The sequence below is a fragment of the Puma concolor genome, chromosome A2, assembly GCF_028749965.1.
Source record: "Puma concolor isolate L17-30 chromosome A2, mPumCon1.1.hap2, whole genome shotgun sequence".
NCBI classification, from domain to species: Eukaryota; Metazoa; Chordata; class Mammalia; order Carnivora; family Felidae; genus Puma; species Puma concolor.
The window spans coordinates 6,865,693-6,882,843 of record NC_141668.1 but is presented as its reverse complement, the minus strand read 5'-3'; the positions used below and the strand labels follow the sequence as shown (position 1 = coordinate 6,882,843).

The 17,151-nt window shown below is 42.2% G+C and overlaps 1 protein-coding gene across 4 annotated transcripts in view; it reads left to right on the top strand.

The window, feature by feature from the left end:
* The window catches only part of LOC112866298 (GTPase IMAP family member 7-like), a 155,400-nt gene that overhangs the window by 130,710 nt on the left and 7,539 nt on the right, over positions 1-17,151 (top strand). Inside the window, exons 1-2 of one of the 4 annotated variants that reach the window (XM_086686636.1) lie at positions 2,193-2,316; positions 9,087-9,740. In XM_086686636.1, coding sequence (XP_086542762.1) covers positions 2,289-2,316; positions 9,087-9,740 — 682 coding nt within the window. In that variant the 5' untranslated portion in view covers positions 2,193-2,288. Of the gene's footprint in view, positions 1-2,192; positions 2,317-9,086; positions 9,745-17,151 lie in introns of those variants that run through there. The other 3 variants (XM_086686666.1, XM_086686645.1, XM_086686652.1) reach the window with 3 other exon arrangements.

The following is a 17,151-nucleotide window of genomic DNA, read 5'->3' as shown; positions in this document are numbered from 1 at the left end:
GAAAGACCCAGCTCTGCAGGACCTTGATTTTATCTCCATAAGACTAATTCCATGCTCTTGTCCTCCATAACTGTAGAAGATGAAGTTTATATTGTTTTCAGCTACTAATGTTTTGGGAATTTGTTGTGGAGGCAATAGGATTCGGATCCACCAAAGTTCCAAAGACGATATGTAGAAGAAACAGGACAATGGGGGTGCGATTCTTTTAAACTACTGTCATTATTTCTGCACTATTTTAATAAGTTGAGCTTTGAGATTATCTAGATCTGAGCAGCAGAAAACACCCTGAGCCCCACAAGAAGACGCCTATAGAATTCAAAGACTTTCTCTTAATGACCCCACACTTTTTGAAAATTCATTATATCCACATTTCTGTGTGTGTGTGTGTGAATTGGAAAGAATCAAAGGAAACCATAAAAAAGGAAGCTGTGGCTTTGTCCACATTTATCTCTCTGCTTCTGACTATGTGGAAGGAGCAAGATCCTGGGTGGAAAGTTGTGTTTCCAGGGTTGCAGGTGGAGACAAGCGGTGGAGAGGCCTGTGGCGCACAGCATAGGTGCAAGTGGAAGGAAGCCCTCAATGATCAGGAGCGTGGCTAAGTGAACAATTCAGATATGGGGCTACACTGCTTCTATGCAGAATCTTGTAGAAGGAGATCACTCCCAACTTAGGGCTCAGGATGGGACTGATGGGGGCCACATGCTCCTTTTTGACCAAGGATCACAAGGCTGTTACCATTTGAGACCCGCATCTGATTTCTTGTGGCATCCATGGATTCTGTGTCAACTAGTCTCCTGTTCCCTCTAGGGAACTTAACAGCGTACCTGAGCATAATACCTGGAGAAGCAATTAGCTGACCATGAAAACATCCAAGGACAAGTTTTACTCAAGGAATATGTAGCTTGAAATGAAACTAGGGAATGGTAGAGATATTTTGAGCAGGAAATAGGATTCTGGCTCTCCTCTAGACTTTTCTGTATGCAGCCTCATCAAGACCAAGTTCATGGGTATGTGACCCGTGCCGTTCCACAGGGCCCTGTACTTAGAAGGGTTTACTGTTCTATTGATGTCATCTTGAAATTCTTAATTTTTTTTGTTTGTTTTTTACAAAGGGCCTGGCATATTCCTTTTGTGCCAGACTTTGCAAATTACATAGCTGGTCCCGGTCTGTGTCTTTATTGCAAGTTGGAAAACAGTTACCTGGGGCCCTCCAAGTCATTAGCACCAATAATTGGTCTAATGATATGGACCAATAATATAGTATTAATACAATAATTCCGAATCTAGCTGCTTCCCTCCATGGTTGCCACCTCGTTGTCCACTACTTCCTGCCACATTTAGTTCTCTTAGTACCCACCTTCAAGTGTGAGCATCAACTAATCCCATGTCTCAATGTAGTGAACAAAAATATATAATCAAAAACATTATAATTTTATGATTATGCAAGAGACAATTGGAACAGCTGGTCAACCATGAGAGGTTTGACCATCTGCCTATCATCTCAAAGTTTCCAGAGCAAGTTGGAATGGATGCACTGGCTAAATCTGGGAAAATCTACCTGTGCCTGGGTCTGGGGTAGAGGAAAGTAGGAAGGTTGTAGGGGAAAGTTTGATCTCCTCCCTGGGTGCATCTTTTCTTGTCAGGTCATGCATATTTTGGGGCTTGAAAGAACCATATGAAGAAAACTAGAGAAGGTGTATGGTCATTGGAAGACTTTTTCCAGGCCACATCTTCCTTTTTTTTTCTCTTGGCTCCCAATGCTTTAGACTCTTGGCTTTGTACCTGAAGGCTGGTGAATTTTTACTGAGTAACTTGAGACCTTCATGAAAGACTATCATGAAAACCCATATGATACAATCACTGGGAAGCATCCCAGTCTCTAAATTTGGACACATCTAGCCACGCATTTGAGTTTCTTCTTCCTAGAATCACACCAGAGTCTCCCACGTCATGCAGGAAAGATGATCCAACACCATGCCTGGGTCTGTGTGTATGATTTGTGTCATGTAATAAGGGCCTTTGGGATCCACCAGTATAACCCCAAACAACAAACATAGGTTTGGAAAATTTGGTGTGAGAGCAGGCACATGGAGAAAAAGCTTACACCTTGGCAAAACTAAAGGACTCCTCCAATTATAGGGCAATATTTCTGTCTCTTTAAAGCCAAATAGTTCCTTCACTAGCTCCACCCAATCTGAGCTTCCTGTCTGAGAGGTTTAAAAGGTGCAAACACTTTTTCCTCACAGTGAAAGCAAAAGCAGCAGCTCAAACAGGTTCTTTGGAGAACAATGGGGAACTCAGCTCCTTCAAAAGAAGGTGAGCCTGGCCTCAGAGCAATGGAACCGTGAGGGGCAGCAGGACATAGGGGTGTGCATGGGTGTGGGTTCTGGTCCTAGAAGGGACCGGGTACTGTGCCAGCAGCCCAACAATGAGGATGCTACCACAGGGGACTTGGTAGAAGCTAGGGTGGGACTGAGGAGATTGAGTGGCCCATGTCCACACGTCTCCTATTTATCAGGACAAACTTGCTGAACAGCAGATCTTCCATCAGTTGCTGTCATGACAGAAGGAGTGCTGCCTGACACCCCATCTATTTCCCTTAGTGGGAAACTAGTGTCCTCAAGGCAGGTCTTTAGAGCTGGAAGGCAATTTAGAGACAAGTCTGGCCCAATCCCTCTCTTTCCTGAAAGAAAATCTGAATCCCAGACGGTGTGCATGTGGTTTTATCAAATTCCCCGGGATACCCAGGTCACAAATGGCACAGGAAGTCTAGAATTCAGCTGGCGGTGTCCTTTCCCACATTTAAGGAGAGAAATGGTATGATCGACAGTGTGACGGGGGAGGTAAGGAAGGGGTGCCTTGGGGAGAGAATGAGCTATTCTATAGAAAATAAATGTGCATAAAGCCCTTTGGTTGCCTTCCCTAATTCCAGGGTTGCTACCAGTTCACATTTCTGGACAGAGAGTGATCTACCTCCCCTGGCCTCCCATGATCTATTTCTGATCCAATGTAAACAGAAATGTAGAATCTAGGACCTGAGAAGGAACCAGGAAGAGGCCAGAGCTTGCAAGGGTTATGCATGAGCATAGGGGTGAGATATACTTTGCATTGGATCCCTCCTCTGCCCAAAGCCCATTAGTGCAGTGACCTTGGGCAACTTTCTCAGCATTTCTGAACCCCATCTATTTCCTCATTTAAAAAATTAGAGTGGGGGCGCCTATCTGACTCTGTGGGAAGAGCATGGGACTCTTGATCTCAGGGTTGTGAGTTCGAGCCCCACGCTGGGTGTAGAGATAAATTAATTAAATAATTAATACACTTCAAACATTAGAATACTAAAAATTACTAAATTACTAGAATACTAAAAATTGTATCACTTTATCAGTAAATATTTACATATGTATGTCTGGGAGATAAAGGTCATTAAAATATACCATGATCAGACTTCAGAAAGCAACTAGAATTTTTCAACAATTACCAGGTGTATTCCAATCCCCAGATTGTCTCATAGATTTTAAAATTGAAATCAGGGGTGCCTGGGTGGCTCAGTCGGTTGTGTGTCTGACTTCGGCTCAGGGCATGATCTCACAGCTCGTGAGTTCGAGCCCCGAGTCGGTCTCTGTGCTGAAAACTCAGAGCCTGGAGCCTGCTTCTGCTTCTGGGTCTTCCTCTCTCTCTGCCCCTAACCCACTAGCATTCTGTCTCTGTCTCTCTCAAAAATAAATAAACATTAAAAAAAGTTTTTTAAATAAAATTGAAATCAGCTCCAAATACGGTTCATAAATTGCAATTCTTTCATATCTCTTAAGTTTAATTTGATAAATAAGTTTTCACCTTTCTGTTTCTTTTTGTAAAATGTTTCTTTTATTTTATTTTTATTTTTATTTATATATGAATTTTATTGTCAAATTGGTTTCCATACAACACCCAGTGCTCATCCCAAAAGGTGCCCTCCTCAATACCCATCACCCACCCTCTCCTCCCTCCCACCCCCCATCAACCCTCAGTTTGCTCTCAGTTCTCAACAGTCTCTTATGCTTTGGCTCTCTCCCACTCTAACCTCTTTTTTTTCCTTCCCCTCCCCCATGGGTTCCTGTTAAGTTTCTCAGAATCCACATAAGAGTGAAACCATATGGTATCTGTCTTTCTCTCTATGGCTTATTTCACTTAGCATCACACTCTCCAGTTCCATTCACGTTGCTACAAAAGGCCATATTTCATTTTTTCTCATTGCCACGTAGTATTCCATTGTGTATATAAACCACAATTTCTTTATCCATTCATCAGTTGATGGACATTTAGGCTCTTTCCATAATTTGGCTATTGTTGAGAGTGCTGCTATGAACATTGGGGTACAAGTGCCCCTATGCATCAGTACTCCTGTGTCCCTTGGATAAATTCCTAGCAGTGCTATTGCTGGGTCATAGGGTAGGTCTATTTTTAATTTTCTGAGGAACCTCCACACTGCTTTCCAGAGCGGCTGCACCAATTTGCATTCCCACCAACAGTGCAAGAGGGTTCCCGTTTCTCCACATCCTCTCCAGCATCTATAGTCTCCTGATTTGTTCATTTTGGCCACTCTGACTGGCGTGAGGTGATACCTGAGTGTGGTTTTGATTTGTATTTCCCTGATAAGGAGCGACGCTGAACATCTTTTCATGTGCCTGTTGGCCATCCGGATGTCTTCTTTAGAGAAGTGTCTATTCATGTTTTCTGCCCATTTCTTCACTGGATTATTTGCTTTTCGGGTGTGGAGTTTGGTGAGCTCTTTATAGATTTTGGATACTAGCCCTTTGTCCGATATGTCATTTGCAAATATCTTTTCCCATTCCGTTGGTTGCCTGTTAGTTTTGTTGGTTGTTTCCTTTGCTGTGCAGAAGCTTTTTATCTTCATAAGGTCCCAGTAATTCACTTTTGCTTTTAATTCCCTTGCCTTTGGGGATGTGTCGAGTAAGAGATTGCTATGGCTGAGGTCAGAGAGGTCTTTTCCTGCTTTCTCCTCTAAGGTTTTGATGGTTTCCTGTCTCACATTCAGGTCCTTTATCCATTTTGAGTTCATTTTTGTGAATGGTGTGAGAAAGTGGTCTAGTTTCAACCTTCTGCATGTTGCTGTCCAGTTCTCCCAGCACCATTTGTTAAAGAGACTGTCTTTTTTCCATTGGATGTTCTTTCCTGCTTTATCAAAGATGAGTTGGCCATACGTTTGTGGGTCTAGTTCTGGGGTTTCTATTCTATTCCATTGGTCTATGTGTCTGTTTTTGTGCCAATACCATGCTGTCTTGATGATGACAGCTTTGTAGTAGAGGCTAAAGTCTGGGATTGTGATGCCTCCTGCTTTGGTCTTCTTCTTCAAAATTACTTTGGCTATTCGCGGCCTTTTGTGGTTCCATATGAATTTTAGGATTGCTTGTTCTAGTTTCGAGAAGAATGCTGGTACAATTTTGATTGGGATTGCACTGAATGTGTAGATAGCTTTGGGTAGTATTGACATTTTGACAATATTTATTCTTCCAATCCATGAGCAGGGAATGTCTTTCCATTTCTTTAAATCTTCTTCAATTACCTTCATAAGCTTTCTATAGTTTTCAGCATACAGATCCTTTACATCTTTGGTTAGATTTATTCCTAGGTATTTTATGCTTCTTGGTGCAATTGTGAATGGGATCAGTTTCTTTATTTGTCTTTCTGTTGCTTCATTGTTAGTGTATAAGAATGCAACTGATTTCTGTACATTGATTTTGTATCCTGCAACTTTGCTGAATTCATGTATCAGTTCTAGCAGACTTTTGGTGGAGTCTATCGGATTTTCCATGTATAATATCATGTCATCTGCAAAAAGCGAAAGCTTGACTTCATCTTTGCCGATTTTGATGCCTTTGATTTCCTTTTGTTGTCTGATTGCTGATGCTAGCACTTCCAGCACTATGTTAAACAAGAGCGGTGAGAGTGGGCATCCCTGTCGTGTTCCTGATCTCAGGGAAAAAGCTCTGAGTTTTTCCCCGTTGAGGATGATGTTAGCTGTGGGCTTTTCATAAATGGCTTTTATGATCTTTAAGTATGTTCCTTCTATCCCGACTTTCTCAAGGGTTTTTATTAAGAAAGGGTGCTGGATTTTGTCAAAGGCCTTTTCTGCATCGATTGACAGGATCATATGGTTCTTCTCTTTTTTTTTGTTAATGTGATGTATCACGTTGATTGATTTGCGAATGTTGAACCAGCCCTGCATCCCAGGAATGAATCCCACTTGATCATGGTGAATAATTCTTTTTATATGCCGTTGAATTCGATTTGCTAGTATCTTATTGAGAATTTTTGCATCCATATTCATCAGGGATATTGGCCTGTAGTTCTCTTTTTTTACTGGGTCTCTGTCTGGTTTAGGAATCAAAGTAATACTGGCTTCATAGAATGAGTCTGGAAGTTTTCCTTCCCTTTCTATTTCTTGGATAAAATGTTTCTTTTAAAGAAATGGATGATCTTTGTCCAAGAGAATTGGACAGTGTACATTTTGCTCGTTAAATCCTCAAGACGTCATATGACATGTTCTTCTAGTTTCAGTGTTTGTATAAATTTAAATTTAAGGAGAGGATTGATCAGATTAAGGCTTGCCTGGTTATTTGGGTGGCAATATTTCATAGGTGCAGTTGTAAACGTCTCTCAGAAGGCACCTTATATATTCTGTCTCTTTCTCTTATGTAGCAGACAGTAATGATAGCCTAGAGTAACTTTGTTTCATTAACGGTCGCAAATTATAATATTATAATTCTATCATTCTTTCTTCATTTATTGCATGGCATAATCCTTTAAAAAGAAAGTTCCCCTGAATCATACTTTCATTTCCATAAGGTGTAGTTAATAAGACAAAAGGAATGCTTGATTCTTTTTTGTCCATGTTCAGAGTGATGACATCATTTCCCAGCATACCCCAAGAGAACACTTCACTTCTTTTGCGATGTTGGTATTGTTATGAATTCATGAACTTCAACATATTTGATGAATTTTAATCCATTGAAATTATTATTCTCATTGGTACTCAAATTACCCCATCTCTGTCCAGTCAGCCTCTTCAAGTTGGCTCTGTAGTCCTTTCAGTGAGATCCAAAAATTGTTTTTTGAAAGTGATCTCTGCACCCAATGTGGGGCTAGAACTCATGAACGTGGGATCCAGAGATGCATGCTGTATTGACAGAGCTAGCCAGGCATCCCACGGTCTGAGTAGTTTTTGATAGCATCCCCACTTTCTAGTATGACTAGATAGGATCCACTTGCACGTTTCTTGGCCCAGATCTAGAATCGGTACGTTCTCCTAAGATTCTTAATGTTTTTGGTGGGTAATGGCATTTGAAGGGCACAGTATGGGTGCTAAGGGTGTTCATTGCCACTGGGTTTGTCCTTGGGCTTCAAAACTACACATGTGCACAAAAAGCTAAGTATAGGACAGGATTCCTGAAAGCAATTTAAGATTTTCTTGACGTTTTTTCCCCCTATTTGGCCTTACACTATATCCCATTAGGACATTAGCCAATGAAGCAACTGCATTTTCAAGTTTCTTTGGCGTGGGCAACTGCCCACTCGGCCTCTCTATTAGCTCAACTGGCTGTAAAACAAATGCAGAACGCTGTATTCGTGTTCAGCTTTTTTTTGTACAAATGAAAAATCCTCTTTGAATGTATTTCAGCCATCAACAGCAGGTACACATGTAGGTCTTTCATAAAGGAAAAGAGCTGTAATTCGAACTCTCAAAAAGAAGGAAGTACATGCTTTCAAGACAAATCTATGAAATCGAAGTATATTCAAAGTAGTTTCCAGCTTCTACCCTGACCCCCACCTTATTCTTCCCATCTGTCTGTCAGCAATTTCTTTGTGGCGGTTCAGATGAACTGCCATTGCTTTTCCATGTGCATGAAATATACGTTGTATTTTGTACCTCCAGTTCATGTTCCTCCCCACTAGAGAAATCACAGTAAACTAAATATTTTCTTCATTTTGCCTTTTTTTTTTTTTTTTTTTGCTTAGTGTTTTTATTTTTAGTGTTTATATTTCTAATGTATTTGGCAAGTGAATGGCGTGAAGACGTGGGTGCAGTTTTGTCTTTTTCTGTGTGGTCTTTTAGTTATCCCAATGCTGGTTATTAGTCCATCTTTCTCCTCATTGCTGTGAGATGCTGCCTTAGGGAAGAGAAATGTAACACGATACAATTGAACTGGATGCTCATGAATATAGTAGACCAATTTGGTCTATTTCTGAATTGTCCGTTTTTGTTTTCGGTTTCTCTATGTTCACACACTCTTCATACTGCCTTAATTATAGGGGCTAAAATATTTTGCTATCTGGTAGAGCTGGCCCTCCCTCATCGTTCTTCTCTTTGTTGACTCTACAGGCTAATTTCCTTTCTATATTCTTCCAAATTAAGTTTACAGTCAACTATTTTAGCTGCAGAGAAAAAAAAATGGAGACAAATTTTTTAAAATTTATATTTTTATAAAATCACATTAAAGAAGTATCTATTAAAACAGTGTTGAATTTGGGGTAATGTCTGTTTTGCATCAAGGTATTTTTCTTCTTAAATCTACTAAAGGGGATGTGTTGTAACAATCCATTTTCTCATATTGAACCACCCTACTATTTCTGAAATAAATCACATTTAATTGTGGGGTTTTACTTTTTAGTGTCTGACAATTTATGTGGGATTTTGGCATTAGTATTCGCAAATGAGACATGTCTGTAGCTTTATTTATTGGTGAAATCTTTGTTAGCCTTTGGGATCAATATCATACATATGTCATAGAAAGAACTGGAAAGATTTCTTTCTGTTTTAAGTCATCAGGAATAGTTGAAGAAAAGTTAAGTGAGATCCCCATGAAACCATCTGGACCTGGTACTCTTTTGTAGGGGAACTCTTTAACTACTTTATTGTTTCTTCCATGGTGAGTGAATTGTTTCATCTTTTTGTCTTTATGGGACCAACATGGACAGTACACTACTGCAGGTTTTCATGGAGAAACACAAAGGAGATAAGAGGAAGGTGATGGTTTCCACTTACCTTCGTTGACTCTTTTTCTTCTTCTCTTTTTTACACCCCACAGCCACTGGTAGTGACATGGCACACCCTCAGGACAATAGTCTGAGGATTGTTTTGGTGGGGAAAACTGGAAGTGGGAAGAGCGCAACGGCCAACACCATCCTGGGGAGTAGAGTCTTTGAGTCTAGAGTTGGTCCCTATACTGTCACCGCCAAGTGTCAAAAAGCATCCAAGGAATGGAAGGGGAGGAAACTTGTTGTTGTTGACACCCCAGGGCTCTTTGACACCAAGGAGACCCTGGATACGACGTGCAGGGAAATCAGCCGGTGTGTCCTCTACTCCAGCCCTGGGCCCCACGCCATCATCTTGGTCCTCCAGGTGGGCCTCTACAGGGAAGAAGAGCAGATGACCGTGGCATTGATCAAGACTGTCTTTGGGAAGCCAGCCTTGAAGCACATGATCGTGTTGTTCACTCGCAAAGATGACTTGGAGGAGAAGAGCCTGAGTGACTTCTTGGCAGATTCAGATGTGAAGCTAAGAAACATCATCAGCGAGTGTGGGAACCGCTACTGTGCCTTCAACAACAGAGCCTCAGAGGCCGAGAAGGAAGCTCAAGTGCAGGAGCTGGTGGAGCTGATAGAGGAGATGGTGCAGAGCAACGGAGGGGCTTACTTTACCGATGCCATTTATAAGATGCCATTTACACCTGAGAAGTTGTGTAGGTACATGGGCCCAGGGTCATGAATCATGTGGTGGGGGGGGTGTCTTGGGATTTGTCCTCATTGGGAGAAGCCCAGATAGTCTCGCATGATGCTGTTGTGTAGGAGGCATTGAATTGAGACAATCTGGGACTTCTTATCCATAAAGAAACTGGGCCACATGGGGATTGTGGTTTTTTGGGGTCTGTTTGTGTTTGGGTTTTCTCCAAGCCATAGATCCTGATCGTGGCAGAATCAGGCCCACACACTTTTCCACTGCCTGATTTTCATATATTAGGAAACATTTTTGCTGATTAAGAGAAAATAGTCCTTTTGTGCAGCGTTGGTATTCTGTAAGAGCAAGGGATTGATTGTTGCTGCTGGGACTGGGGCCCGCTTTTACCTCAGACCCCTCAGCTCATGGCACCCTATTAGTCTGCCTGTTTGCCTTCAGAGTTCAGGAGGCCTTAACCGCACTCCCAGGCCTTAAATTCCTGTTGTCTCCTTAAAAGAAACAATTGTTACTTTTTGCTTTGATGTTGTATATTTGTTTCCAAAAAGAGAATTCTTTAGAGGACTGAAATCTAAATTCTGAGAAAGCCCCAAGCTCTCTCTCATCAGGGAGACCCGGGGTCTGTCTGGGCCAGAAATGTGGTGGGAATGAGGAAGAACGTAGTCTAGAAGACTTGCCCTCTCACACTGTGCCACAGAAGGAGAGACCTTTGGGTTTCTCAGAGGATGGGACAAGAACACAGGCAGGGCAAGGTGGAGGGGACATACTGGATACCTAGCACTGCATGACAGGTCATCCAAACTCCAGTTGAAACAGCTGAGACATGCATTGTGTGGTAGCTCCTGGAGTCCAAAGTCAAGATGCCAGCAGAGGCGTGCGCTCTCTGAAGCCTTCAGGGGAGGACCTTGCTTGCTTCTTCCTGGGCTCTGCTGGCAGCTGGCGATCTTGATTCTCCTTGGCTGGCAGATTCGCCACACTCTCTTTCCTCACTCATTTCATTAGCAGCAGCAAGTAGATACCAGGCCGCACGTTACACACTGTTCTCGGAATTCTCCTCAGCTAAATATTCAAGTTCATCACTTACATGGTCTACTCTCCACCCAGCAGCACACCTCAGTTTAGCCCGCCTCCCTGACCCCTGCCCCCTGCCATTTTATAGCAAGTGCCATCATCCCTCCAATGTCCAGCAGCGTGGTCCCCACCTCTCTCTGGGACCTCACCAGAAAGTGACCTGGATGTTCATCCTCCCACCGACATCCTCTTAGGCCTTTCTTTTTTTCATATACCTCAGAATTCTTCGAGCCTGCATGCATTACTCAATTTCGAAACGACTCCTACATTTTAGGTAATTACCAGAGCAGGACCCTACTTCTTGGCCTTAAAATCTATATTAGTTCCCCCAGGAGCTGCTGTAACAAATGACCACAAACTGTTGCTTAAAGAGCAGAAACTTACTGTCTCATTGTTATGGCTACTGTCTCACTGGCACAGGCTACAAGTGCCAAAATGAGACGTTCCCAGGGCCATACTCTCCATGTAGTCTCTGGGGAAGGATCCTTCTTTGCTGCGTCTTAGCTTCCGGTGCTGGCTGTCGTGCTTTGTTCTTTGCCTTCTAGGTGCTTCACTCCAATCTCTGCCTCTTTTGTCACATGGTGCTCTCTGTGTGTATCTGTGTGTAAACTTCTCTCATGGTGAATGAAACGATTCCAGGCATTGGAGTAGGGTTCAACCTTAACTTCATGACATGACATCACAGAGACCGTGCTCCAAAGTAGGTCACATTCTCAGGTATCAGGAGTTAGGACTTCTTTAGGAGGACACAATTCAACTTAAGATGGATGGCAAGAGAGGGACAGTGTGTGCAGTGTGAGGATACAGTACCCCTGATCTCTTCCTCTCCAGTCCTAGTTGCAGTTACCAGGTTAAGCCCATTGGGATAGTTTTCTTAGGTCTCTACTTCTTGGAAATCTTCTACTGCCTAGGGCTTAGAATCCACATTCCTTGGCCTGGTATTCAACAGTCATTATAATCAGTCTCAAATCCTCTTCCAAGAATGAGATTCTTCTAGATATCGTTGTTCCCGTTAATATCTGTTTACACTTTTGTAAGGAACGAAGGTGATAATGATGGAGAGGCAAGTGCCTGGGACACAGTGGGCCCTCAGTAAAGGCTGGTAATGATTCCTGCACTCCAAATTGTTAGCTGTTCTCTGTGTCCAGTATATTTCCACCTCCAAGGCTTGAATCATGCTATTTCTGCCTCTCTTTCTTATCTGCAGTTTTCAAAAAAAGCAAACTCATGACTCCTGGGCAAGGATAAACACAGCAAAGATTTTGTTCAACTCATGGCTTAACTAGAGAACCAGTACGATCTATAATTGGTTCAAAGTTCCTGTGGGTGGCTCAATCAGTTAAGCATCTGACTCTTGATTTCAGCTCAGGTCTTGATCTTAGGGTCTTGAGTTTGGGCTCCATGCTGGGTGTGAAACCTAGTTAAAAACAAACAAATAAGCAAAGAATAAAACAAAAAACACAAACAAACAGAAACACAAAGCTCATTTGAAATCAAATGTTGATGTGTTCAAGAGAGTAGTAAAATGTAATTTTTGAGTTCTATATTCCACCAGACAGAAAATTCGCTGAGTATCTCCAAGGCAGAGATGTGCAACAATTCTCTCTGTCCTTAAAGTGTTGTAAAATATCACAGCTGATCATCAAGCACAGCACCACAGAGAACAATAGAACACTCCAGTAATCTCTCTTGCCTATTTCTAAATTTTGGATCATTTTCGTAGCGTTCTCTACTTTGTGATCATAAATAGTCTCCAACAAGTATTGTTGACCCTAGAAGATTGTTTTTACTATGCATGGCCTGATCATTTATACAGATGCAGCAAGAATCTTAATTAACCGGAAAAGCCTCCTTGAGTTTGCTCGTGAAATCTAGAGCCTAATCATATTAAGCAACTATCAATTCCAAAGGATAAACTTTTGGAAATTTTCAAAATGAATTTTGAATCAGACTTTTCAAAGCCCCTGCCATTCTTCTATCCTAGGAGTAGGAAACCAAGGCCCAAACACTTTCTCCAGTAAACTTTGCATGCTGTATCCATAAATCTCAAAGAATTTCCCTCTTCGTGAGGTCTCCAAAATTTGCCTGGGTTTCTGGACTACCTGGTAGTGGACTTCCTTACTCCCAGTGATTGGGATTCTGGAAGCCAGACATCATATTAGTTTTCTTATGAAGGTTTTGGAGACATTAGCTCTGCATGTAACACCAACAATTGCTCCTTAGCAGTGGCCTGATGGTCTTTGTTTAAACAACAATCACTCTCAAATATCACACTGTACATATGGCCTTGCTGCAGAATCGATTTTTTCCAATGGTATCTTTGTAAACAAGAGGACAGATTTTTATTAAACCTAAGCAAATGGTTCTATCATCATGAAAGTGAATGAAACTTAGTAGAAGCATTTGTTTCTGAATTTTGAGGGTAGGTGAAGATGAGGTAATATTTAAAGACGGTTGTTGGGGGTTTACAAATACACAGTCTACTAATTCGTTTAAGGAGAAAGAAATAAGGTTTCCACACATAGCCATACAAGTAGAACACCAAACAGAACACATCAATATTCCAAACAAATAACCACAATGGCACATCTTGAATCCGTTCACTCAGTCCTATGTCATTACTTCTCACTCTGCTGGATCTTGAGTCAGTCGTCTGATTTCATGAGGTACATATGCTTCCAGACTGAGAGTCCCAGTAGTCCTGGCTTTTCTCACTGGCAGAGTCTGAGCATTGAGTCAGTGCTGCCATCTTGCAAACCTGCTCTGAAGAGTCTCTTTGAGGCAACAGTAGTTCAGAGCACGACCTACAGTTTTTCCCCTGAAGCTCCAAGACTGTGGCCCTCTGGTGAAGACACAAATTCTGAGTGGTCACTTTTGGCAGATCTTCGGAGAAGCCTTAGGAGGAAGCAGACACTTGTTTGAGAACAGGACTGAATGGTTGTGGTTCATAACCGAATATAACATCGTGGAAGACAGTAAAAGGCTCTTTGGGGGCATGGTCCTTATTTCGTGAGGGTTTGTTCAATGTTTCCTTTGAGGGATTCAGCCTCAAGTGCCCTGAAACGCCTAACACCTATATCTCTTTTGTGACATGGCTGCCATTAGCCTGCAAGAGGCAGTTCTTCTTGCACATCCATGGAGCCAGAAGACAATTTCATTAAAGACATGTGAGTGCAGGGGTATAGATAATCCGGATCCCTTATCCTGGTAGACAGGCTGTGGAGGTGCTGAGTCTTCCTTTTCATGCAGGGCCCTTTGGGGGTGGAGTGAGTGGGGAGAAACCAGGAAACTTTGAGTGATATCCACGTAAAAGAGATTGTTACAAAGTAGAAGTGACTAGTTTTATGTGGCACCAAGAGAGAAGGCTCCAGAATCCCTAACCCCCAACATAATGGTATTTGGGGGTAACGTAAGTGGGTTTCCATGAGTTCATGAATCTGGGGTCCTCTTGACGGGATTAGTGCCCTTGTAAGAAGAGATAGCAGAGAGTTGCTTCCTCGCTCCAGCATGTATGGACACGGTGAGACAGTGCCATTCGCAAATCAGGAAGTGAGCATTTCCCAGGGAAACAAGTTGGCTGGCACATTGGGCTTGGGTTGCCCAGTCTCCAGAACTGTGAGAAATGAATTCTTGTTGTTCCTGCTCCCAGGCTGTGGTATTTTGGCAGTCCACGCTGACTAAGACAGCATCTATGATGTGTAGATGAGCCTCAGGATGGTAATCTATGAGACTAACATTGAGGGTTGAATTATTACTACTAACTAATACCTATTGATCACTATGGTTTGAGTACCACTTCATGTGTACAAATTTATCTGGTTTCACAATGACTGTCTGAAGTAAGTATTCCATTTTAAAAATTAGGGGAGTGAGTTGCAGAGAGGTTAACTCACCCAAATGTGGCAGACTGGATGGTGGCCCCCGAAAGATGGCCACACTCTAATCCCCAGAACCTGTGAATGTTACCTTATTCCATAAGCATTTTTGCAGGTGTGATTAAGTTAATGACTTTGAGATGGGGAGATTATTCCGGATTATCTGGGTGGGCCCCGGATGTAATCAGAAAGGTCCTTCTAAGGAGAGGCATGTAGGCAATGTGATAAAGGCAGCAGAGATTGGCATGATGTGGCCACAAGACAAGGACAGCTGGCAGCTTCTAGAAGATGGAAGAGGCAAGGGATGGATTCTCTCCTGGAGCCTCCAGAAAGAACCAGCTCTGCAAGACCTTGATTTTATTTCCATAAGACTAATTCCATGCTCTTGTCCTCCATAACTGTAGAAGATGAAGTTTATATTGTTTTCAGCTACTAATGTTTTGGGAATTTGTTATGGAGGCAATAGGAATCGGATCCACCAAAGTTCCAAAGAGGATATGTAGAAGAAACAGGACAATAGGGGTGCGATTCTTTTAAACTACTGTCATTATTTATGCACTATTTTAATAAGTTGAGCTTTGAGATTATCTAGATCTGAGCAGCAGAAAACACCCTGAGCCCCACAAGAAGACGCCTATAGAATTCAAAGACTTTCTCTTAATGACCCCACACCTTTTGAAAATTCATTATATCCACATTTCTGTGTGTGTGAAATGGAAAGAATCAAAGGAAAACATAAAAAAGGAAGCTGTGGCTTTGTCCACATTTATCTCTCTGCTTCTGACTATGTGGAAGGAGCAAGATCCTGGGTGGAAAGTTGTGTTTCCAGGGTTGCAGGTGGAGACAAGCGGTGGAGAGGCCTGTGGCGCACAGCATAGGTGCAAGTGGAAGGAAGCCCTCAATGATCAGGAGCGTGGCTAAGTGAACAATTCAGATATGGGGCTATACTGCTCTATCCAGAATCTTGTAGAAGGAGATCACTCCTAACTTAGGGCTCAGGATGGGACTGATGGGGGCCACATGCTCCTTTTTGACCAAGGATCACAAGGCTGTTACCATTTGAGACCCGCATCTGATTTCTTGTGGCATCCATGGATTCTGTGTCAACTAGTCTCCTGTTCCCTCTAGGGAACTTAACAGCGTACCTGAGCATAATACCTGGAGAAGCAATTAGCTGACCATGAAAACATCCAAGGACAAGTTTCGCTCAAGGAATATGTAGCTTGAAATGAAACTAGGAAATGGTAGAGATATTTTGAGCAGGAAATAGGATTCTAGCTCTCCTCTAGACTTTTATGTATGCAGCCTCATCAAGACCAAGTTCATGGGTATGTGACCTGTGCCGTTGCGCAGGCCCTGTACTTAGAAGGGTTTACTGTTCTATTGATGTCATCTTGAAATTCTTAATTTTTTTTGTTTGTTTTTGACAAAGGGCCTGGCATATTCCTTTTGTGCCAGACTTTGCAAATACATAGCTGGTCCCGGTCTGTGTCTTTATTGCAAGTTGGAAAACAGTTACCTGGGGCCCTCCACGTCATTAGCACCAATAACTGGTCTAATGATATGGACCAATAATATAGTATTAATACAATAATTTCCAAATCTAGCTGCTTCCCTCCATGGGTTGCCTCCCCATTGTCCACTACTTCCTGCCACATTTAGTTCTCTTAGTACCCACCTTCAAGTGTGAGCATCAACTAATCCCATGTCTCAATGTAGTGAACAAAAATATATAATCAAAAAATTATAATTTTATGATGATGCAAGAGACAATTGGAACAGCTGGTCAACCATGAGAGGTTTGACCATCTGCCTATCATCTCAAAGTTTCCAGAGCAGGTTGGAATGGATGCACTGGCTAAATCTGGGAAAATCTACCTGTGCCTGGGTTGGGGAAGAGGAAAGTAGGAAGGTTGTAGGGGAAAGTTTGATCTCCTCCCTGGGTGCATCTTTTCTTGTCAGGTCATGCATATTTTGGGGCTTGAAAGAACCATATGAATAAAACTAGAGAAGGTGTATGGTCATTGGAAGACTTTTTCCAGGCCACATCTTCCTTTTTTTCTCTTGGCTCCCAATCGTTTAGACTCTTGGCTTTGTAACTGAAGGTTGGTAAATTCTTACTGAGTAACTTGAGACCTTCATGAAAGACTATCATGAAAACCCATATGATACAATCACTGGGAAGCATCCCAGGCTCTAAATTTGGACACATCTAGCCACGTATTTGAGTTTCTTCTTCCTAGAATCACCCCAGAGTCACCCACTCCATGCAGGGAAGATGATCCAACGCCATGCCTGGCTCTGTGTGCATGATTTGTGTCATGTAATAAGCGCCTTTGGGATCCACCAGTATAACCCCAAACAACAAATATAGGTTTGGAAAATTTGGTGTGACAGCAGGCACATGGAGAAAAAGCTTACACCTTGGTAAAACTAAAGGACTCCTCCAATTATAGGGCAATATTTCTGTCT